This window comes from Sceloporus occidentalis, unplaced genomic scaffold (assembly GCF_023333645.1).
Source record: "Sceloporus occidentalis isolate IW3139 unplaced genomic scaffold, rSceOcc1.0.p SCAF_238, whole genome shotgun sequence".
NCBI lineage: Eukaryota > Metazoa > Chordata > Lepidosauria > Squamata > Phrynosomatidae > Sceloporus > Sceloporus occidentalis.
The window spans coordinates 997,951-1,023,356 of NW_028317218.1; the positions used below are offsets into that span (position 1 = coordinate 997,951).

The 25,406-nt window shown below is 45.1% G+C and overlaps 1 protein-coding gene across 3 annotated transcripts in view; it reads left to right on the forward strand.

The window, feature by feature from the left end:
* Positions 1 to 25,406, forward strand: part of LOC149276469 (xylosyl- and glucuronyltransferase LARGE1-like) — an 87,733-nt gene that overhangs the window by 29,643 nt on the left and 32,684 nt on the right. For all 3 annotated transcript variants that reach the window (XM_089503618.1, XM_089503619.1, XM_089503620.1), the window contains exons 3-5: positions 10,417 to 10,499; positions 13,198 to 13,321; positions 16,848 to 17,019. In XM_089503618.1, coding sequence (XP_089359744.1) covers positions 10,417 to 10,499; positions 13,198 to 13,321; positions 16,848 to 17,019 — 379 coding nt within the window. The remainder of the gene's footprint in view (positions 1 to 10,416; positions 10,500 to 13,197; positions 13,322 to 16,847; positions 17,020 to 25,406) is intronic.

Here is a 25,406-nt window from a genome sequence, read left to right on the forward strand (position 1 = left end):
TGCTCGAAACCTCAGGAGAAATTATTTCAAAGACATACAATGCCACCTAATGTCAAGCAGGTAAACATGTTGCCGTTAGCGGCTACAATGGGACTTCTGCTGATAGTGTCCTTTCTGACGGGGTTTTTATCATGACTAGATCTGGTAGGGGGTATCTAACGCTATCCTTTCTTAAGATATTCAATATATTGTGTTACTGAACATGAAGCTCAATATTACCCCGAGGACCGAATGTCCCTGCTGTTTTCAAAGACTGAAACTGACCAGCGACGTAGGGAAACAAGTCACTCGATCTCTTTAAAAGGACTTCACCATCATAAGGTCCTGTATCTCAGCCGCATGATGCTGCAGATGATATAGGGTCTTAACCACCATCGGGTACCATTGGCGGAGGGAACAGCCTGTACACATGACCCTCATGGCCATAGTGTATAGTTAAGTATATATAAATATGTGTGTATATATATATATATATAATATATCCTATAACCAGCTAGTTTCCCCTTTACGCTTGTATCTTCATCTTCAACCTATTCGGTAGTTTAACAAATTGATACAGATTTAGCGCCCTGTGACAATGTAGCTTCCACGGCGTCGCTGGAACGGAGGTTAATGTTAAAACATCACACAGTTTAAAAGGAACGAAGAGACGGATTGTAAATAAATAAGCAGCTCTGCCGGCGAGAGGGATTCTCATGGGAGTCAAGCAAACGGGGAACCCAGCCGTCCGCTTCTTGGTTCAGTTCTCATTGATAGCTGTGTACATGTGTACCTGGCCCCCTCACAGCCTTTGAAGCGTAGCCCCGTTTAGGAGGGCATCACCAGTTGATCCATTAACATCTGTTTCAAACACACTGGATCCCGTCAGAGTAGGATACATCCTCCAGCTGCAGAGCTACTGCGACTTTCCCTCGTCGTTCCTAAATCTCCAGGCTAAAAAGTAACAGAATTAAAAGAGAGAAGAAAAAAAAATATATATATACATAATAAACATACCTTCATATAATAAAAATACTATAAATTTCCTCTTTTTAAAAAAATCACTTTTAATAAAATATAAATAGGAACATTCTAATTACCAAAAAAAAACCTATTAAAAATTAGATGAATAATCGCACAAATAAAAAAATAAGCCAATCTGCTAGGTTAGGCAGCTGGCTAATTGTCGGTTTCATTGTACGTATAATCCCAGTATTGTTAGAAAAATTGCTATCTGGTTACATTGGTAGACATTTTTATTGTTTGGGGGATTTTTTTTATTATTTTTTTGTGTGCTTTTGGTAATTATAGTTTATTTATTTGTATTCAATAACTGTTTTATAGAACTTAATAGAAGTAATTAAACTGTCTTAACTTCAAACCGCTCAACAGCAACATGTTCCTTCAGAAAGAAAGGTTGAGTTGGATCAAGTGCCATTGAGTTGCTCGTCAAGACTTGCCGTTGAGTCAGAGATCGAGTGTCTCATTATTCTATAAGTTAGGTTGGGGTTGAGTTGAACGTCGAGTTGGGCAGCTCTATCAAGTTGATTGCTGTTATGGGTCAACTTATCCCCTACATCAGTCACGTTGACCTTGCCGAGCTGCAGTTTCCATGAACGTACGAGTTCCTTGGCTTGTCATCGCAACAAGATGTCAGTCGAGTCAACTTGACCCGAGGCAGCGTGAACTGTGGTCGAGTCGGCAGTCAGGATAGTTTTGGAGATCGGACAAGTTCTTCATTTTCAGCTCGAGTAACTCAACCGTCCACTGGGTCCAACTGGAGCCCCCACGAGAGCCGACGTCAACTAAATGACGCGCCCGCTCCTCCGAGTCCTCCTCTGCATGAACGGCTGAGCTGACCGCGTCTGGTGTGTAGGTTAATCACAACTCGCTGTATAGCGAATAAATGCCACGGGCATGAAATCCATTACACCTTCTCTGTTGGGACTCTCAAACCACCGGTCTGTATAGCCGTCCAATCGTCGCTAATATCGGAAGAATGACCGGATATCTACAGATTTTTGGTGTTTATTTCAATACTGCAACATTTCTTTCATTTAACATTTTTTTGTTTAATCTACCCCATTCACTTAAAGTCATAGCGTGGACTCCATTTACCAAAATATACAAATTTTCACTTTTTTTTTTTTTTTTTTTTTTTTTTAACGGCTCTTATCAAAAATCAAAACAAATATGTTTTTTGGGTTTTTTTAATGAAAACATAACACATCCTCAAACGACATATTTAATAATTAGCAGTTAGAGAAAGTCGGATCAGAGGAGGAAGCGGTTAACGCTTTCCGTGCCAGAAAAAAAAAAAACGGCAACAGATTGCAAAGTAAAAACAAGTAGCCAGAATTGTGAGTCATGTGATTGGTATAAATATTGCTTTTACGGCCGTTTGATGTTTTTTGGAAGGAAACGCTTATATGTAGGAGTTATCTGACAGCTTCATAAAGAGTTTTTATTTTTGTGTCGGACTCGTGCGGTTAACCCATCGAGTGCAGTAAGTTTTGCGAGACTCGGTAGGTACTTTTGGGCTGGTGTTGTGGCAGATGAGACCCTAGTGTGCGCACCTGTGCTCTATGGCACACGGACCCTTGTGCCGAGTCTAGGTACCATGCAGCTGCCTTGTAGTAATTTAGCCAGATAGCTGATGGGTATTACACCATGGAAACCATTCTAGGCTCGCCTCTCTTGTTCCGGAAGCCCGAGGCTAGTTTCCACTCACTCGAATGCTTACGAAGCTTCTGGATGCGGCCTATGGCCAGCACCGAGAGTGTGAGCCGAGCTTTCATCCAGACGAGACAGCATTGTAATTGTAAAGAACAAAAAAAAAACCTCAGGGGGCATCAAATGTAAAATTAATTTTATTTTTATAACACATGATTTAGTGAATAGCGGCCCTGCAGCTGCGGTAAGACTGCAAAAAAGAAAATAATTACTCTCGGTCAGCTGATGCACATTATTTTTGCATTGTGTAGAGGAAAAAGCAGATGACTTCCTTTGACGAATGATGTCATAACACATCAAATAGCCAAACAAGGATACTTGTATTAGGGGGTGTGGTCAGGGTAGGGGCTTTACCCAGACTTTTTATGTGACTTTGTGCCCTATTGCGGGGTATTTGTGTCACTGAGTGAGGCACTTAAAAGAAGAATAATTTTATTTATTCCGTTTAATTTAAAAAGCTGTTTCTTGCTGTTTCTATACACATTATCGGGGCTTTTAGGGTTGTAGAACTCTGTGATCCCCTCATACCCAGCAAATATTCTGACCTCCTAGAAAAGAGGGACATCAGGGGAGGAAAGAAGGGCATCAGGCGATTGGAGAGACTGCTGTGAGTTGTTGGCACATTAAACCCATGGATATTATTTGAATGCTGAACATACAACAGTCTGTGTTTTGTCATTTCATATTAATGCTGAGTATGAGTGGGAGAGGGATTTGCCCCGATGTGTGGATCTACTATGGATCTTAAAGATATTCTCAGCGGTATAAGCCTAACACAGAAACAGAATCTGCCGGCAGATCGGCCCCATCCGGCCCCCGTCTAGTCGTCCGTTTCTCCTGCTGTAAAGACTCAAACCTTAATCAGTCGTCGGTCTCGTCTTAGATTCAGGAGCCGTATGTCTATCCCATGCCTCACTGTATTACCCTCTACCACTTCTGCACTTTCCTTGAAACCTAGAATGCTAAAGGCTACATTAATGATACGACCTTTAATGAGTATTTGCCACATTTTGTTTCATTGTTTCTCTTTATAAAGTATTCTTTTTTTTTTTATTGCAAAGACTTGGTGTCTCCCTCCAGGTTATAAAATACCCTCTAAATAGGTGAATAAATATTTTTGCTGCTCGGGTGCTGATTAGTCAACGGCTGACATGACACGGTGTGATTCCCAAAAAGCACTCCGTGCCAAATCGGGTGCCGCGATGGAGCAGAGAACACCCGTTAGAGATCAAAGAGCCACAATCTGTTTATTGGCGATTTATGTAAGTGAGCTTTTATCAGTTTGACATTTAGACTTGAATTTGCATAGCAATTAAACATATGTTAATTATCAACTAGTCATATTCAGACGCTTGGAAGTGCCATTTAAATTTGCAACATGGCTGTTAGTTACCTCTCGAGCGCTGTAGGTCACGCGAGGGTTAAATCCTACCTGCCCCAACTCACCCCCCCCCCCTCCCGGCACCCCTGTTATCTAGCACATTGCGGCTGTGAGATCCACGGGAACCCAAGGCGCCGCCGTTCTGTTTCCACCACCCTCAGCAGTCGCCTTTTATTTTCTGCAATAATCGTTATGTAAATGGAGTGATTTGCTATTTCTTCCTTGTTTGCTTTATGGGAAACTAAACGCTTCCCCTTCTCCAAGAGAATGCAATTCTGGTGTAATAATGGCTTAGAAGCGTTACGATATTATACTTCAATTAAAATAGTTTGAACAAAACTGTCTCAAGTGGGCCCCAGTAGCAGCTGCATAACGCCTACTCCGTTCCACAATTACACGGGTAAAGAATGGCTTTCCGCGGGCCGGAGATGAGCCAAGTAAGCACTGGATATGAGCTTTTCACCGTTAAAGTGCATTTTAAAAGTCTCATGTTAAAAATCCCACGCGGTCCGCCGCTTAATGATGTAAGAACGGCCAACGGCTGGATATCCGCGATGTCACGTTATGCATATCCAGCCGGCGGCTGCTTAATGATGTAAGAGCGACCAACGGCCGGATATCCGTGATGTCACGTTACGCATATCCAGCCGGCGGCTGCTTAATGATGTAAGAGCGGCAGACGGCCGGATATCCGTGATGTCACGTTACGCATATCCAGCTGGCGGCTGCTTAATGATGTAAGAGCGGCCAACGGCCGGATATCCGTGATGTCACGTTATGCATATCCAGCTGGCGGCTGCTTAATGATGTAAGAGCGGCCAACGGCCGGATATCCGCGATGTCACGTTACGCATATCCAGCCGGCGGCTGCTTAATGATGTAAGAGCGGCAGACGGCCGGATATCCGCGATGTCACGTTACGCATATCCAGCCGGCGGCTGCTTAATGATGTAAGAGCGGCAGACGGCCGGATATCCGTAATGTCACGTTACACATATCCAGCCGGCGGCTGCTTAATGATGTAAGAGCGGCAGACGGCCGGATATCCGTAATGTCACGTTACACATATCCAGCCGGCGGCTGCTTAATGATGTAAGAGCAACAGACGACCGGATACCCGCGATGTCACGTTATGCATATCCAGTCGGTGGATATTTTAGGAATGTGCATACGCGGGAACATGGCAGAGTTGACGCGGAGTCTTCTGGTGAAGAACTGCCAATCAGTTGCTTCATCCTCGATGCAAGAAAGTGACGTATAACCACGCCCCTTCCTTATCTAGGTTCCGCCCACCTCGTTCCCGTCCTATTTAGGGCTAACTGGGGCTAGTTCCACCCATGTCTTCCTAGCCCCGCCCTGAATATAGCCACGCCCATCGAAAAGGGTCAGCTGCAGGTAGCCAACCCTGGAAAGTTCTCATGTCTAGTGATGTCTCCTAACATTGGTTAATATAGGAGCGATTCCTCTTTAAATAAAGAGCATCTTCAATTAGCAACTTAGGCTTCCAGACTAACTATAACTTTAATATTATAACTTAATGAAAAGCCTGGGGCATCCATTGTGTTCCATGTCTTTGTCTTCTCCGAGTTTAGAACATCGTGGCTTCCCCTCCCTTCATCAGATAATTCACCCGCCAGTTCTGCTTGTTAAAACTGAGATGCATGAAATCGGGTATCTCCCTGAATCAATCGTTCTTTCAACATACTCAACAAAACACAGAGCGGGAATTCGAGCCCGGGGCAAAAAAAGTCCTTCCGCCTTGAATATTTCTCACTAATAATCCTCATTAGATTAACAATTTTCTACAAAAAGAATCGACGTTAGAGAAAAATCAAGGCTTTATGTTAAAACTTTTTTTGAGCAGACCTGTGACTTTCAGAAGTCGATGCCAGATATTTACTAACAATTTGGGGGGGAAAAAATAACTGATCTCAATCCACGTAATTTCAAGATGGCGACCAATCTCCGCAGGATACCATGGCCGTTTTCCCTGTTTGGTTTAGGTAGTACATCTCAGCCTTAATCAGCTTTGTATTTAAGTAATATCTGTAGGCCCTTGGGTTGGTTCTTGGGCTATAGGCTTCCATCAACGAAAACTTGAACAGTGACCTCTAGCCATGGACTACATCTTCCATGATTCTTAAAGAACCAAAGGTCTTCGGATGCGGTAGGGTATATATGCAGACCTCACGATCTGCTTGCAAGTTGGTTGTAGATTGGGTTATGCAACAATGGTATGACCCACTCTCATTGGTATTACCTACTCTCAATGGTATGACCCACTCTCATTGGTATCACCTACTCTCAATGGTATGACCCACTCTGACCATAGCATTTGGCGGGACAACCGGTACAAAGCCCAGAATGCCCAAGGCTGGCTAATCATCATGGGAGAATGTGGTCCTGGCTGCCTTGGTGCTGTCTCTACGCGGCCGGAAACCTATAGCTTTGCATACATTGGTTTCTAAAGGAGTCGGCTTTTCATGGCAGACCGAATGAGCGTCGTAGGCGTTCGAAGTTCTGCTCTTAGTAGAACGGTTAAGACCGTGTGCCGTGGACCAGCGGACATGTGCAAAGAATATGCCTGCAAGCCCAAGCTTCCAAACCCAATTATACCTCCCAGATTAGATCTGAGTTTCCCAGAAGCAGACGGTTTTTGTCATGCTGATGTTGTGATCCTTCAGGCAATTCCTGGCAAAAACAGCTCTTTTTTTGTGCATTTCCATGCCTGATTAGCTGCAGCTGTGCCTCCAGAGACATCTCAGAGCATCACTTAGCAGAACAGAATCCTCTCGCTGCACGCTCGGTAGCCTCGGTAAGCATTTTCCCTCGGCTCACCCTGGATTTAGGGCTCGGCCGAGGGCCGGCTAGGGTCAAAGTCTCTTTGCAAGACATATTTTGATTAAACACCGCCTTTCGGCACGGCTCTTTCGGTTTATTCCACCAAACTTCTTTCCCGGAGAATGGAGAAGATGAGCTCAGGCCTGATTCCTAAAAGCTGCTGCTCGGAGAATTTGAGTGTAATGAGGTTCCTGGTTTTATCACAGAGATCGGGTTTGTATGGGAATCGCGGGGTTTAATAAACAGATTTATCACACATAAGCGCCATTTAAATCGGGGGGTGCAGACCATCCATTCCGTTATCTTCCTGGTTGCGAATGTCTGGGATTTTAATGGGAATGTCTCTGAAACTTTATTCCGACTTTACACCTCGATTGGCCCCGTCCTTCTAAGTCATGGTCTTGAAGCCCCTCTCAGACCTCAGTGACTCCATTTTTCCCGTCAGTTTCCTTAGAGTTGATTTGTTTACCTCCCAGCAGTTACGATTTTTGTAGGGCCGTCATGATTTTAAGGCTCTGTCCCGCTGTCTCGTGTAGTAGCCCCACTTTCCTGCTTCATTGGGCAGTGGGGATCATGGGCTGTTTGGGGAGATGATCAGGATGGAGGGGTAGATTGTGGTGAATGGGCAGATTATCTGGTCGAAAAACTAGATTATCAGGGTGAAGGGGCAGATTAAGGTGAATGGACCGACTCTGGTCATAGGAGTAGATAATCACTGTATCAGGGACAAAGTATCAGGAGGATGGGGCAGATTAGTCTGAATAGACTCTCTGGTCGAAGGAGTAGTTTATCAGGGTGAATGGGGAGATTATCGAGATAAAGGGGCAGTTTATTAGGGTCAATGAGCAGACCCTGAGGGTGAAGGGCAGATTATCACAGTGATGGCTTCTTGGGCCGGTTCTCGGGGCAATGGGCAGATCGACAGAATGAGCAGGCCGGCTGTAGCTGCTCATATAGTTACCCCATAGAGACTTCCTATATGCCCCCTACAGGTTCATATATGGTGGTTTTATGAATGAGTCGCACAGGACCCTCCACCGCCCCCCGCTCACGTGTATTTAAAACGGGTCTAAATCTCATTTATTATGACTGTGGCCGGCGTGGGCCGCCAGACGTGAAGTCGTCACCTTTTATTGTTCAGACTCGGCGGTTTTATGTTGCTGTAATGCGGATCCGTATATCAGAATCCAGCCCGCGTGCTAAAAACATTAGAGCTCAGAAAGGCTTGCGGAGGTTAATCGCCTCTGAGTCGGCCCGTGAACATTTTCATGCTCCAACTAGCCTTATTTTAACTGTGAAATATTATTTTAAAGTATCCTTTTTTTTTTTTGCGCATGTCTCTGAGTCTTTCAATGCAGTCATTACGTGTGAAGCTTGAGGATGGGCCGAGCTTGAAATATAATATAGATAGAGCGGATAATGTTATATGTGTGCATGCGCGCTAACAGTACCACTCCATAACTCTTACTAGATTTCACACATGCGTCTCCGTTATACCGATAAAACCATCGTTTTGCTCCATAATATAATGCACTGGGGGTTATATTACTGTATACAGCGATGGGGGTTATATTACTGTATACAGCGCTGGGGGTTATTACTGTATACAGCGCTGGGGGGTTATATTACTGTATACAGCGCTGGGGTTATTACTGTATACAGTGCTGGGGGGTTATATTACTGTATACAGTGCTGGGGGGTTATATTACTGTATACAGCGCTGGGGGTTATATTACTGTATACAGCGCTGGGGGTTATTACTGTATACAGCGCTGGGGGTTATTACTGTATACAGCGCTGGGGGTTATATTACTGTATACAGCGCTGGGGGGTTATATTACTGTATACAGCGCTGGGGGGTTATATTACTGTATACAGTGCTGGGGTTATATTACTGTATACAGCGCTGGGGGTTATATTACTGTATACAGCGCTGGGGTGTTATATTATTGTATACAGCGCTGGGGGGTTATATTACTGTATAAAGCGCTGGGGTTTATTACTAAAAAAATAACATAGGTTCTTCTTGTATAGGAACAATTAGCTGTTTTCGGCGTTCTGGGACAGCGGAGTTAAAGCGAAACATTTGTGTCGTTTGCCCGGCCAAAATGTATCAATCCAGAAGGCTCTGAGATGAACTCGGTTGCGTTTCCTTGCGGCCGCTGGCGGCACTCACCGGCCAGAGCTGTCTCAATACATTATTTTTCATTTCTATAAACAAAGATGAAGCATTTAAAACATTAGCAGGAATTATAACTCGCAATGCGCGAAAATGCAATATTGCTGGAATTATAAATTATAGCCGCGCAGGAATTGGCAAAGTAATCCAAATGCATCTTAAACGATATCATTTATAACGATTAAAGGCAGAATGAATCAACAATTCCGCTTGGTCATGAAACAAATCCCCATTTTGTTAAAAGTAAGGCAGACATTTTTGGGAAATATTTATATTTTATACAAAATAAGCTTTTTTTTGTTTATCCTTTGAAAAAATTTGGCGCAGGGAATCAGCTGCTCTCTGATGCCAGAAAACATTATATTATGGGGCATAATATATATAACTGGTTAAAAAAAAGAAAACAGAACAATATTTATGAAAAATTTATTTTTGTCCGATACGAGTAATAAAATATCCGGTGGGTGTATAATTCTTTAGAGAGGAAATCTTCTATGAGGGCCCCGCGCGTGAGCTTACATTCTAAAAACATAAGCTGCATTTTATTAAATTCACCCCATCTTTGCCCTTTTTTTAAATTAAAAGGCCAAGGTCGGAGTTCATACAACCCCCCCCTGACAAGACGCCATTCCCATCCTCTAATATCTCCTTCCATTTCCGAGGCTTGACCTTTGCCCTCTACGGGAAAACGCGGTCGCCGCATACAATGTATAGATAAATCCCCCCCCCCCCCCGGCTAGCTATCCACCTGCCCGGCTCGATGCACAATCATTTATTATTCATATCGCCTCTTAGAATGAGATAAAAAACACCGAACTCGCACGTTTAGAGAAATCTAACACTTGTCAGGATAATGTTTTATTCCCGATTCCACGGATGGTACAAATTTACACTTAAAAAGGCCAATTCCCCCGGAATGTAAATTTTTCATAAGAGAAACATGTCCGTTTGTTGCAACGTACAATAATCTCCATATTAATCCTCATGCATGGCGATGATACCCAATCCTACGAGGGTTAAAAGTTCCTCTGCCTATTATAGCCCTGTATGCCTTTTATTGCATGTAATTATAGCGCCTGTGTTATCGCATACGCAGCGTTATGGAATTTCCCGGCCGATATATATAAAATCATAAAATAAATGTATGCACAAAAAATATACATTTTTAATATCTGTTCTAGCAAATCCCCTGAACGTGGCCAAAACTAATCGTTTTTGTAGGATAATGATGTCATACTTTATATTGTTACTATATTAGAATAGATTTATGTAAATGACACGTTTTTATCTTTCTTTCTTTTAGACAATCCACGTGGCCATTGTGTGCGCCGGTTATAACGCCAGCCGGGACGTTGTTACGCTGGTGAAGTCCGTCTTGTTTCACAGGTAAAAATTTGCATTTCATTTTTTTTGTAACACATGGGCCCATTAAGCCCCCCCCCCCATGTTGGGGTAATACCCTAGATCTGGCCACACAGGTAAGTCTGTCCGGCCATAGGGGTACTTGGGATAGCTTGTAAGAAACTATTCATAGTTATATATACAGCGCTTAAAACTATAACTCCCATGATGCTCTACGAGGATCCTGAAAGAAAAGGGGTTGCGTCTTTAGCTGTCAAGGGAATTGTAGTTGCCACAACAACCAATCATCAGACAGTTACGGTTACTTGACTGGATTCTTTTGTGCTCCCTTTCTGTCCATCTGATTGCTTCTGGAGCTTAGACTGGAAATGGTGCCATGGAGGTATTTACGGAAGGTTCGACGTGGTTGTTACGGATCTACCTGGCCCAAGAGTTGCTTTGGAAGAGTCACAGAAAGGAAACGGGGGTCTCTGGAGGGAGTATGAGACAAACACAATTCTGAAGGGAAGGAGGCTGAGGGGGCTGGGTGACCCACAGGCCGAAGGGGGAGCCGAGGGCGACGAATCTGGGATGGTAGCTGACAGCCGAAGTCCAGGAGATTAGCCGAGGTCTGAAGCACTGTGAGGGACCCATGCCTCTCGTGTGACGCAGCTAGAAGTCATAGGATCCGAGCTGTAGCTCCTCACTGTGCTGTGCGCACAGAAATGATGTCACTTCCTGGCGCGCAGTGTGAGAGAGGAAGCTACAGGCCACAGCATGTAAGTACTTGCCCACTTTCCGGCAGGCACTGTCTGTAAGGGGGCATCAAAGACTGGCTAGAAAGGACAAATACCCGAGGCAACCTGTGCATGTGGTACGTACCTCACGGAAGGGGAGAGGAAGAGGGGCTCTTTTTGTCTAAGTGGGTGCCAAGTACCTTAATGTGGCCTTTAGGGACCGGATCCTCGTTTAATGTCACTGAGCACATTTCTAGGTCAGGCCAAGTTTCGGTAATAAAGATATGACGCGCGTCGGAAGCTTTTTGGATCGTTCTCGTGCATTTGTGAGACAAAGCCTCCTAATAAATACATTAAAGGCTCAGAAGACCTAATCATGACACCGCCGAGTCCTCCTCTGTCTAAAAGCCGCTGGAGAGAATTGTTCAGAACACAAAGCCAAGCCTTTTTTTTTTTGGTGATGAAAACTTTGCTGACACCTCAATAGAAACCTCTTATCCAGGGAAATGAGAACAAGGAGAGCGGCTTCTGGCCCGAGTTACAACATTTTCCGCGGAAATCCAGCAGGGTTTGAGATGCTTGCAGTAATGGATGCATTATTTAACCCACTGAGTGCCGGGGAGAGGGGCAGAGACCATTAAATAATAATTAAAAAAAAAATTATATACAAAATATATATATATATAGTATTTTTTTCAAAAATGTGCTTGTTTAAAGATGAACAGCATACCTAAGATATATTATCATTTAGATCATAAAAACTGTGGGTTTTTGTCTGTTTTTAAGATATTTAATCATTTTAGAGTGCGGTAGATAAGTGGACCAGCCTCCCAGGTAATTTAAACATGCATGGGATCGGCATGCGGCTCCTGAATCTCAGACGAGGTTTGAGTCTTTACAGCAGGAGAAACGGGCGACTAGACGGGGGCCGGATGGGGCCGATCTATTGCCAAAGACATATTTCACCACTCCTTCTATTCATGTGTTTATCCATGGCTGGGGTCAATAAGGTCCTAGCAATGCACGGAGCTTTAATGCCGGCTCAGACGTAAGACCCGAACCCTTGGCTCCCCGCGTCGGCACACGATGATTAGATGATGTGCGTATTAGATGCTCCGCGAGTGTCTGTTTCCTCTAGAATATACACATTGCTACTCTTGTTACCGTTCCTATAACACAATTATGTAAATAGCTGATTAAGTACATAATTGCATTAAGGAACTCGACAAACTGATAGCTACCAGCAGCAACAATGTCACGTCTCTCCCCCGGTGCCCAGATCTTTGCTCCACGCGGGTCGTTACGTTGTTAACGGCCAGCGCCGCTAATTCCCGGGAGACGGAATTAGATTTTAATGGATATCATTTGAATAGCAAATGAACGGATTCGTTCTCCGGCGGACGCCAAAGGGTGTCAGCCATCCATCAGGCGGGGAGACAGAAAAGGAAGTCCAAGTTCTTCTTTCATCCAAGAGATGGCTGCTCCTCGGAGCGCGACTAACGGCAGTCTCTGTGGTCACATCAGTAGATAAGGGGTGGAAGTCATCGGAAAAATGCCGGATAATTGTATTTTGGAAAGCCGGTAGGTGGGATAAATACTGACTGCAGGACTTATTGAGATGCGAAAGAGCTCATCTGCTTGCCGTAGGTACCGGGCACTGTGCGCTAAGTACAGAAGCAGAAGAGCAGAAAACCCCCGTAAAGTTTTGCGGGGGTCCCTGTTTCCTCGCTGTAAATCCGGTGGTTCCTACAGTGGATGTCGCCTTTCACAGCCAGACTTTGGGCACGTCTTTCTTTCTTAACGAATCCTCATTTGGTCTGGTACCCATTATAATAGACCCCCCCCCTGCTTGAAATGTGATATGAAATGAATACAGTGATTTGATGAGCTTATAAGCATTGCCCATTATTATTTCACCCCATCCCTTTGTTGACCTCGAGTGTTACATGGAACGCGTCTTTAGTTTTTGTACAGATTGTGACAAGATGCTGTCTTTTTATGCGCAGGAGGAATCCGCTTCACTTCCACCTCATCGCAGACACGATCGCCAAGCAAATCTTGGCCACTCTGTTCCAGACGTGGATGGTCCCCGCCGTGCGAGTGGATTTCTACGACGCCGACGAGCTGAAGGTAACGATGACGAACGGCGTTAAGCGCTTAAAAGTCGCCTCCAAAACCCCAGCTTAGATGTAACCAATCAAGGTGTTTAATATTTAGACGGTGCTTGACTCAGCAAGGTTTTATTTGCTAAGAAAAATCTTATGAGCCGAAGGGATAGTCATTAGAGTAGAACAGTAGAGATAGCTGGATTAGCCCACCTCTTCGCGGGCAGAGGACCGTGGCGTGGCTCAATATCTTCTATCCCAGCACTTGGTCTTTTTTTCTGCATCCAGGAGTCATTTTGGCCTGTGCCCCATCACGGGCCAGAGTCTTCCTTGCTATGGCTAGTTGAGCACCTCTACACTAAAGCGAACTCAGCACCAGTTGACTTGGCCATCAGGGTCACGGCCGGCTCGGACACGGCCGAGACTCACTACGACCAACCGTCGGGTTCCTCCAACCTCACTAGGAATTTGCCGGTTCCGGTTTGCTGAAGAAGTCTGGGCAATTTCAGCTGGAGACCAGCAGGGTCTAATCCCACCAGTTCTTCTCATGACCTTCAGCAAGTCGACCATGCCTGGCCGATCTCCCTACACCAGACTGTGGGCCGCTAAGTAAGACAGTGTGGGGCTAGTAACCTAGTCCCAGGTGAACTGTTTTAATTTGTTAGCTAAATCCAAGCTTTAAATGGAAAAATGGCAGACCAAGAGCTGACACTTTTTATTATCACCCTATAACCCACCTACGTCTTCAGGGCTTCAATTGGGGGGGGGGCAAAACAATGCAGCGGAAAGAACATTTCATTTTTCGTTATATTTTCTATTTTTATGAAATCCGGAGATCACAAGACTCCGTACGCTGTTCTTTTTTTACTGTTATTCGTATGATTAGCCCAGAAATTCAGCGTTCCGGCGGCTGTAGGGGAAGACTCTCAGCAATTACGAGGATCATTATCACGGAAGACCAAATGAAAAGAAATCAGATCCAGGTTTGGCCTGAAAGAAGGAATAATGAGGAGGCTTCAATCCGAAAGATTCAAATGATTCACTTAGCGGCGGTGTTCGGCGGCAAAGCAGATAGAGATAATTTTCTGGAACCTGTGATATTAAATTAATGAAGACCTTCTGATAAATATTAAAGGAGCGGGTCCTCGAGACACCCACGCGTTTTACAGGATAACACCGGCATGTTGTGCAGAGATACACGGGGTAATTTGCTTGATTGGATGGACCATTAAGACTTTTACGGAGCTTTCTAGTGGAACACGGGGGGGGGGGGGCTGCGCACATTTCCCAAAACGTAGGTGTTTTTTATGAAAAAAATAGGAACTTTTATTTGCTTCTTTTTTCAATATCTGATCCTTTGGATAGCCATAAGCGCCCCCCCCCAAAAGAAAGTATTTCTCGATTCCTTAACCTAATTCATTATCTTTTAATGTAACACGCCCTCCGCGTTCATGGTCTGATTTTTATTGCCACTGATTGGCTGCTTCAAGCAGCCAATAGGTGGCAGGAAAGAGTTCCTATTGAACTCAATGGGAGCGCTTTCTGCACATAAACACAGGGCAGAAAAAAAGAGCTGGGGGTTGGCGGGGGGGGCAAATGCACATGGGGGCATTCTGGAGAATCTTTAAAAGAAAATTAAAGGGACTGGGCCACTACCATATGTATTAAAGGGCCGGAGTGTCCCTTTAAAACCCAGCAGTACATGATTGACACCATTAAAGGTCTCTAAGCCGATGCCTTCAAATAGTTCCCGTCGCATCTTTTCATCGCTTCGAGAGAACAACGATCACAGATTATTACCCGGACCTTGATATATATATTGGGTCGATGCTCTATGGCTTTCGTTAACCCTTCATATTCTAGTAAACAATACTAATCCATCAGGTAAGAGGGGTTTAATTCGGGTAAGAAAGCCATCAGCCGGGGCACAGGACGCCTGTCGGACGCGTATTGAGTTTGTAACCAGGGATTATCTCCACGGCCGGCGTTTAAAGACCGGGGATTACCGCGCGTGGATCTTGTGAAACCCGATTATACGTGCGCGCAGCACGGGGGCAAAGAATCCACGGGAATGCGGCGGCTTTCAAACCACCCTTCTGTCTCCAGGGGTGGCTATTGTGAACGGCGCTCGTCGCATAAACGGTTTACCTGAACGCTCTCGGTCCCTCGGCTTATTAGACTCATTTACATAAACAAATTAGGCTGTATTGTTCTTGTGCAACATTGAATTTATCCTAATTAGGCGAGGGACACGCGGTGCCCCAAATTATTAACAGAGTGCTGGGCACTCTGACGCTCGTTAAGTCAGAGCCGGCTGCCGTTCCTAAGTAGGTTAAACGAAGCCAGCGATGCCAGCCTGCGTCCTGACGGAATGTTCCTAATGGATTATATCTGTTCCCGGAACCAGCCCCGGTATAATGGATTTGTAAACGTCTCGCCGTTCACCTGATCAGCTTTGGCAAAATGCTTAAAGAGACGTCGCTTTGGTTTTTCCATCACTGGCCCGGCCTATGACTGGTCGGTGATGGTTCCAATTTATAATACCGGTCAATGGATGGGGCTGTTGTTCCTCAGTGGCCTTACAATGGAAAAATATTTACCCCAGTTGTGGGCCAATTTTTGCCCCATATTATTATGTTTTATGGCAGCTGCATATCAGCCATTTGTATGATTCTCGCTCTGTTATCTAAGCCCTGATCTACTAAACAACCCCCCCGACTCCTTATCATACTGCCCGTGGGGAAGAATAGAATGGCTCTGTCTTAATCACCCAGTCTTTTAGAACACACCAAAAGAATCCAATAGGAATACTCCTATACATTATTAAAATCTGTGGCTTGGTGTTAGAGCGCTCAGAACCTCTGATGTCCTGTTTGGCGCATGCTCACAGTATCCAGGGATGATCATAACAATCTCCTATACAAACCCCCCCAAACACGCCGTCCGGTCTGGCTCCATGCTTCCCGTCTCCTCTTGCAATTAAAGCTCCTGGAACACACGGCTCTATCCGCGGACTGATCAAGGTAATATATTATCCTCCAGCTGGGGTTGTGTTGGAAGGTGGAAGCCAGGCTGCAGCCAACATAAATTTGGATGTACATTCAGCATATAAATGCCAGCAGCCCCGGCAGCTCCTGCCCCCCCAGGACTTTCTGCATCTAGAATAAGCTCAGGCTACTAGTATGTTTGAGAAGAAGGTACTATATCATTAAAGGACCGAAGAGGGGCACTTTTATCGTAGGGGTGTGGTTAGAGGCGTGGCTGGGGTGGGGCTTTATTAAGACTGTTTATGTGCTTTTTCTGCCCTCTTTTTGTGTAACCAAATGGGGCATTTTGAAGAGGAATTGACAATGTTTAATTTTTAAATACATATTACTGAGATGAGGTCCCCGTTATGTGACGGAGGGACTGAGCCCCCACCCCCAGGCCAGAATACCCTGCTGTCCCCCACCTCGTGCATGTTGAGCGTACAGGTTGGGGTTACTCTTGCGATACGGCCCATCTGGAGCGCCTGTGGCGAGTTGATCTCTCGTGTGATTTATTTCCGGCAGTCGGAGGTGTCGTGGATTCCGAATAAACACTACTCCGGTATTTACGGACTCATGAAGCTCGTCCTGACCAAGACGCTTCCCACCAGCCTGGAACGGGTCATTGTCCTGGACACCGACATCACGTTTGCCACCGACATTGCCGAGCTGTGGGCCGTGTTCCACAAGTTCAAAGGTAAGACACGCTCTGCGTGGTTTTCCTGTCTTATTTCAACCTGGAATTCCGACGTCTGCAAAATCTCTTCCTCTGTGAATCTTAAAGCGAACCCATTGTTTAAAAAACATATGTTTTATAACCTCCTTTTTGGTAGAAAGACGTCATTATAATGTCTGTTCTTTAAAAACATATCGCTCTGGAATCATAAACTAGGTTATTAAAACTTAACAGAGCTAAAGATCTACTTTGATACATCGTGATTGTTCTAGCTTATTAGCCAACAGGCAGCATTTGTGATACTGGGATGTTGGTAGATATGTGGAACATCCTCCCAGCGGAAGTGGTAGAGGGTAATACAGTGAGGGGATTAAACATGCATGGGATAGACATACGGCTCCTGAATCTAAGCAGGAGAAACGGGCGACTAGACGGGGGCCGAATGGGGCTGATTCTATGCGCATCTTCTGCCTGAGCATCATGGGAGTTGCCAGTCCCAAGTAGCAGGTAGTAATTCTTGTTGGCTACCGGTGCTCCTGCATAAATCCAGCGTAAGGTATCTGCTTATCAGCGGGTTTTGCTCCCGGCGTTTTGTTTTAGCGGAGGGTGACTGCTGTAATGATGCGACCTGTCTATAAAAACACTCCAGCCATATGTTATAATAAAAATACCAGACAGCGAAGATTTATGGTGCGCAGGAAGAGCGGCTCAACCCACCTGGTTTCCATAGCAATGAAGATAAAATCACATTTTCGCTTTTTGTTTTGCCAACATCGTTTTTACCACACGGCGAGAAAAGCTGGGAAGAAGAAAAAAAAAGGTTTGAGGATTCTGGGCATAAATTATGGAATAATTATAAAGTTTTCAGAATGAAGAGAAATGTTGGGGGGGGCAGCAGACAGCAGGGGAAGAGTCGGTATTTTGGCAGGTTTCGATCCAATGAGCGAGATTATTACCGTCTGATGATGTCATCAGAAAAGCCTGCGGCAGTAGATGCGAGAGAACATGATGTGATGGAACCACGTGGCTAGGAGGACTTTCTTTATTTAGCCTTTAGCGTAATTGTACGGTCTATGGATCACCGACGGCTAACGTTTGGCACTGAAGTAGCCGTGATACTATCACTCCCATATGCTCAGCCATATAGTCATGGAAATAATGGCAAGCAGTAGATGCTAAAGTCTCAACATTCGCCGACCAATAGATCAAAACCCTTACATTGCCATTTGTGGATAGACGACTGTCTTCGTCGCTTTCTTAATTCTCTTTGTCGCTTTCTTCATTGTCTTTGTTGCTTTCTTCATTATCTTTGTCGCTTTCTTAATTGTTTTCGTCGCTTTCTTCATTGTCTTTACCGCTTTCTTCATTGTCTTTGTCGTTTTCTTCGTTATCTTTGTCGCTTTCTTCATTGTCTTTGTTGCTTTCTTCATTGTCTTTGTTGCTTTCTTCATTATCTTTGTCGCTTTCTTAATTGTTTTCGTTGCTTTCTTCATTGTCTTTACCTCTTTCTTCATTGGTCGAGCTGTATGGGACACTATCCCTTTAAAGCTTAGCCAGACTTCAGACGAAAAGCACGTTGCGCAGGATCGTTGTTCTTCACGTGCAAGATTGTTTCATGCCTCTTGTAGCAAATCGTGTAAAGATAAAGGTCAACACCTCTCCTTATTAGTGTTATCAGCATCTCTCCGCTACCAGGGAAAGGGCAGACGTCGGCACATCCTAATAAGCCATGAAAACCCGCAATCGACCTAAATATCACATCCTTATACTAAAACTCCACTTCACTCCCGGAGCCCCCCCATTCCACAAGCACTGTCTGCTTCGGTAGAAAAGCTTGCACTCTAGATGTCCGAAGCCTTGTGATGTTTCTTGTTATTCTGCGCATGGTGCCCACATTGGAAAACCTGCCAATCATGGTCTGTTGGACGACCAATGCCTGGGACAGCAGATGCATGTCAGGCTCTGTTTTGCATGGACTCCAATGCGTTTTAGCAGAAATTGGGGCAGAGTTTCTTTCGTTACTTCGTCCTCGTTTAACTCCTCCCCCAGCCACGTCTACTGAAACCAGGAAGTGTATGCAGGAAGTGTACTTCTTGCACATGCTCAGTAGCTCTCAATGAGGTCAATGCCTGCTGAACTTCTTCTGAAAACAATGGGAGTAGCAGCAGCCGATCACACGAGTGCTAAGAAAACATTAGTGTTCGCATAACATATATCCGGTTGGCTCCTCCTACTCCTTTTTAGCTGAGCTACTGAGCATGTGCAGGATTTGTACCTAAGAATGCTTCCTGCTTTCATGACAGGCAGCTGGGGGGCGGAGTTAATGGAGACAGAAGCCTCACTTTCTAACTCCAATAACTAAAGAATGCCTGCACCGATTTGCATGCCGTAAATTGCGATGGAGTCCATGCAAAACAGGCTTCAATATGCATTAAACAGGGAGTCCGCCTTTAAGACTCATCTTGCTTCCACTGGATGCTGTTTTTTTTTTCCTTTGCCAGCCCAACTTTTATTGAACTAACACAAACTCCCGTGATTTTCTTTAGCAGGTAGCTGCTTATAGAAAGGTACGTTGTAATTTCCTGACGGCCGGCCGCGCTGGCTCATTAATTTACTAATCATTAAGTAAAGTTTATTTTTTATTCTGTCTCTTGCATTTGCATTAATTAAAGCATCCGACATTTAACAAAAAAGTGGTTGATAGTAATAAAGGAAAAAAATCACATTTTCAAAAGGGCATTCGTTTTTAAGGCGGATAGAGTTGTTTGAACAAGAACAATTACGGTCGCGAGCACAAAAGCGGAATGTGACGATTTGGTGCTAAAATCAACTAAAGGAAGCGGAAGGCAGAGCAGCCATTGCCTGGATGGTATTTACCATATTTTATGGAATTCAATGCAGAATTACAACGGAGAATTTAACTAAAATAAAAAATAACCATTTAATTAAAGATAAGAAAATTATAACCTAGCCACGCCCCCACGAATCATGTACCCGCCGTTGGTCGTTTAAAGCATTTGGATGTAAATAAAATAAATAATAAATAATTAGAAGAATTCTTTCTTATTTTTTTAACCATACTTGGATTTACCATCTCGGCTTAGAAGCGCTCCCATGTATCCCGATCATTATTTTTCCTTTAGAAGAGATTCTGATGAGATATTTTCCAGGCTAAGCCCAGTTTTCCACGAGCCGTAGATATCGGTAATGTGCCACGGCGGCGTCAGCGCGTGCGATGGAACGCGATGATGCGGATTCCAATAGATCCGTATAATTTTCGGAGTGAATCGGAGCGCGCGGCACCTGTTCACACGCCTGTCAAGAGCTCAGACGGCGCTAACAACACGTTCTGCCATCATAAATATCACAAAAGGTCAGCCGTGTTTGGGCGCTGGTTCATTGATTGTCCCTGAAGGATGATGTGGCGGCTGCCGGCTTTCTGCCGTAATTATGTGCGGGGCTTGTAGGGTGCGAGGCGCGAACACGATGACAGGACATACCTCTGGCGGGGGTAGCCGTACCCCGTCACTGGCTCCCGGGGGCCGAGGCGTTAACACAAATTATACTTTAATATCTTCTTGTTACAATTACGGTCTTTGCATTGAAACAATTGTCTCTCATACCTCCAAAGTGTCCCTGTTTATGACCAGTCCCTCTTTGTGCCCCAATTCCTGATGCCCCTCTTTTCTAGGAGCTCAGAATGTTTGCTGGGTATGAGGGTATGTTTGCTGTGGGGTTATATTACTGTATACAGCGCTGGGGGTTATATTACTGTATACAGCGCTGGGGGTTATATTACTGTATACAGTGCTCGGGGTTATATTACTGTATACAGTGCTGGGGGTTATATTACTGTATACAGCGCTGGGGGTTATATTACTGTATACAGCGCTGGGGGTTATATTACTGTATACAGCACTGGGGGGTTATATTACTGTATACAGCGCTGGGGGTTATATTACTGTATACAGCGCTGGGGGTTATATTACCGTATACAGCACTGGGGGGTTATATTACTGTATACAGCGCTGGGGGTTATATTACTGTATACAGCGCTGGGGGGTTATATTACTGTATACAGTGCTGGGGGTTATATTACTGTATACAGCGCTGGGGGTTATATTACTGTATACAGTGCTGGGGGTTATATTACTGTATACAGCACTGGGGGTTATATTACTGTATACAGCACTGGGGGTTATATTACTGTATACAGTGCTGGGGGTTATATTACTGTATACAGTGTTGGGGGTTATATTAGTGTATACAGTGTCGGGGGTTATATTAGTGTATACAGTGTCGGGGGTTATATTAGTGTATACAGTGTCGGGGTATATTACTGTATCCGTTGGATACAGTGGTTAGGATGCGTCCTGCTATGAAGCCGATGCCAGTCCTTTGCCTTTTGTCTCCCTCTCTCCAGAATCAATTTACACATCGACTCGACGTCCCTTTTTTTCCTTGCTGTTTGCCAATTTCTTTCTTTTCTTCTTTGCTCTTTGCGAACCTTTACACCCCTGCACCCCGTGCCCGTGTCCTTCATAGCCGGTCCCCCGACCGCGTCCGTCCCCGCTCAGCTTCCCCCCCCCGCAATCTCTGAACAGGTGCTGCGGACAGAATTAAAAATCAGCCGGGGTTCTCCCAGCAGACTGATGCCAGCGGATTTATAATTCCTTTTTTTCCCTGCTAGATGTATTTTCTTCTTATTTAGAGCTTCTGTGATGAGTTTCTTCTCTCCTGCCAGATATCAGACCGCAGCTTCAGGAATAAAATCTAAAGGAATTGGCCTTTCTTAAAGATAACAAGACTTTGTTCCTCTGAGTCGTCCGAAAAAAATCAGTGATGAGTTTTGTCCTCTCTGGTAGGCTAAACAAATGAACATTAACCGATAGAAACATTTAAATACTAAAGGCATTCAACAAAGTACAGGAGGGGGGTTCATTTCAAAAGAGGAGAAACGTTAGAACAAGAGGCCAGAATCTTAAATTAGGAGGTCAGAGGCTGAGATGGAATCAAAGGAGGTTTTTACTTTACTGAGATAGTGGTAGATAAGTGGAACAGCCTCCCAGCAGAAGTGGTAGCGGGTAATACAGTGAGGGTATTCAACATGCATGGGACAGACATACGGCTCCTGAATCTAAGACGAGACCAACGACTGATTAAGGTTTGAGTCTTTATAGCAGGAGAACCGAGCGACTAGACGGGGGCCGGGTGGGGCCGATCTGCCGGCAGGTTTTATGTTACTAGGATCTGTCATTTTATTATTTCTTCTGCAAGGTTTTAATCGCTTGTTCGGCTTCTGTGGCAACAACCTATCGTTGCCTGTTATTCAATCACATGACAATTAATTGTTCCCGGCCACAAACCTCAATAAGGCAAACATTATTGGGTTTGGGTATCCAACAGTGTTACAATGTATAGTTTCTATCAGGGTAAGTGGCTTTTTTGGGGTAAAAACACCAGAAATCTCCAGCCTTTTGTAAACTGCTCTTTCTGCCGGAGGGGATTCACACAAATGCTAGAAATATGAAGAATTTCTTAGGGTGAGAAAGCAAGATTTTACAGCAACCCCCCCCCCATGTATTTACAAAAGGGACACAATTTAAAGGGACCACTCAGCTGTGCTATGCATTAAAGTCCATATGATGGCTGGAGTAAAGATACTAATGCGATTGTGTGGAATGTTGTAACGGCTCGGTATTGCGTTAAGTAGATCAGGCCCATTGAGTCATTGTGATGGAGGAGCTCCCGAGAGCAGCTCATCTGTTCCTCTCTCTGCTCTGTGTACATATTGATCAACGCCCTGACATTCAAAGGACCGTTAAAGGTTCGGGGGAGAAAGCTGCACGGCTCCCTGCAAACAGAGATCGCCGGGGTCAAGCTGTCCTTGTTATAGGACCTCCAGGACCCCGGCCCCGGAGCGAGGAGATGACAGCTGATGTGATGGGTGATGAGCGTGTGCCGGGACACGCCATTTACACGCTGTGACATTTCACAAAGTAACGCTGATCGGAGTAGACGCACGCGCTGGTACGGGGCAACGGCTCTGCCAAGGACGGCTCGCTGCGCTTCGGGGACCTCAGAACAGAAGGGTAGTCCTCCTGGCGAAACGCGTCTCGTATGTCCCAGGCCAGGCATTGCTTCCAAGCCGGACTCTAGAATTCAAACAAACTGTGGAACACCCCCTTCCCTGATCACTCGGATCATCCTTTATTCTGTGGTCCTCCATCAACACAACTCCCCACCATTCCTCATCATCACCCCTACGTTTCTCCTTCCAACTTTTATTTCAACAATTTCCGCTACACAGGTGGACTTTACAGCATACATCCCAGGTCAGGTGGACACAGAGGGACACTTGTTGTTTAGGGGGTAAGGGCAGGGCTTTATCAGGACTTTTTATGTGGCTTTGTGACCTATTGGCAGCTATTTATGTAACTGAGTGGGGCGTTTAGAACCAAAATAATGGGTTTTATTTACAACGTTTAATTTACGAAGCTGTTTCCTGCTGTTTCTATACACATTATTGGGGCTGTAGAACCCTGCGATCCCCTCATACCCAGCAAACAGTCTGAGCGCCTAGAAAAGAGGGGCATCGGGGGAGGAGAGAGGGGCATCAGGGGAGGAGAAAGAGACATGCGTATTTGAGGCAGAAAGGGGAACTGGCCAAATGAATCGGGGTCACTTGGGAGGTGTACCTATAGGAAGGTTACGTTCAGATGATTTTTTCTTCATTATAACATCCTGTCCAATCTCGTTAAACTAGCCTCGCGTGTTTTACGGCAGGACGTCCTACTGAAATCCCTTAACCTGGCAGCATTTTGTAGAATTATCTTTTGTCAAACACTTTGCTCCTCTGATAAATCTAAGAGAATGTTCTCAGGAGCACCGTGGAAAGCAGACCACATGAGGCCGGCGTGTTATGGATAACAGCGCGTTCGCAGATCACCCCCCACCCCCCCGTCTCGGCTCACGCGTCAGCGCCATGATTAACAGACTGTCCAGAGTTGCAGTTAAGTAGGAAGTGTCTGCGCAGGATGCTGCTGTTCTGCAAGACCGGGCTATTATTCCTGACATAATTATGACTTTGCAAGTACTGTAAGGAGAGAGAGGGGGGAGAGCAGATTAAATACTGCAGAGGAGAATCGTAATGCTGAGCTTAAACTGGCCGGCCGACAGGGCTTCATGACCTCGCAGAGAGCGCAGGAACCATTCGGAACCGGAAACAATGTAGCCATGTTGGCATTGGGGTTAGAACGTTGAAGAGCCTACAACTGCTGCTGTTGTAATGTTTATACCCCCCCCCCGCTGTCCTCGCCATAGTGAGAAGTCGATGGGTGTCATTGGTGGGGGGAATGTGTTGCTGGACCCGCTGCACCACTGCCTAGGGGTGCATTACTCGGAGACATGGGATTGCTGCTTGTCACGTGGAACGCGTTTCCATGGAGGAGGAGGTGACATTAAAAGGACACTTCTGGTGAAACACGCTCAGCATACACAACATGTCGCTCAAGTACAATGAAGTATAGCTGCCAACTGTCCTTCTGCGGAGCACAGACCTCTCCTTCCCTCTTCTCTAGGCGCTCAGAATGTTTGCTGGGTATGAGGGTATCGCAGGGTTCTACAGCCCTAAAAGCCCCGATAATGTGTATAGAAACATCAGAAGAACGGCTTATACGCTATGCAGATACCTGATATTTCAAAATATGGCATAAAAGGACTTAGTAAAGCTCGCTCTCGCTGTCTCTCGCTCTCTCACTCTCTCGCTTGCTCTCCCCTCCCAAATGTCCCAGGTTCCATGGCCTGACCGTGGAGATCCTCTGACTTCACTTCACTTTTATTTGCCGTTCATTCATCTTTCCCCTAGAGCACCAACAAGCGGGCAAAGTACAAGTCACGCCGAGCCGGCCGTCTGCCGGGGGCCACGAGGCGCTCTAAAAAATTAAATACCACCGGCTAAAAAAATAAACAGGAACCCGCGGCTTTTACAAAACATTTTTTGGATGAGCTCGGCGAATAAACGGTTAAACAATCATATCAATCGCTATAAAGAAACGTTTTTCCGGAGACAGATCGTAGGGCTGTTGATTTTCCCCGAGCCCAGGAAGGTGACTGCTTACGTAGGAGGTTTTTTTTTTTAGCGGGTGGAGTTGCTGTGGCAACAGAAGTGAGGATTTTTTTTTTGGTTGCCATAGCAAACAGCTAAATTAACCCCAACATAGCTGACAGCGGAGTTACTTGAAAAAGCTTAGTAAGATCAACAGTTCCCGTTTTTTTCCGATCTCTTTAATTTCTTTATTTTGTTGTTTATATTGTTTTTAGAAACATTTTTTTTGTTTGTTTTTACCAAAGTTGTTATCTTGTGCTGCGGAATTAACCAGAATCTTCTGTTACTGATGTTGCCGAGA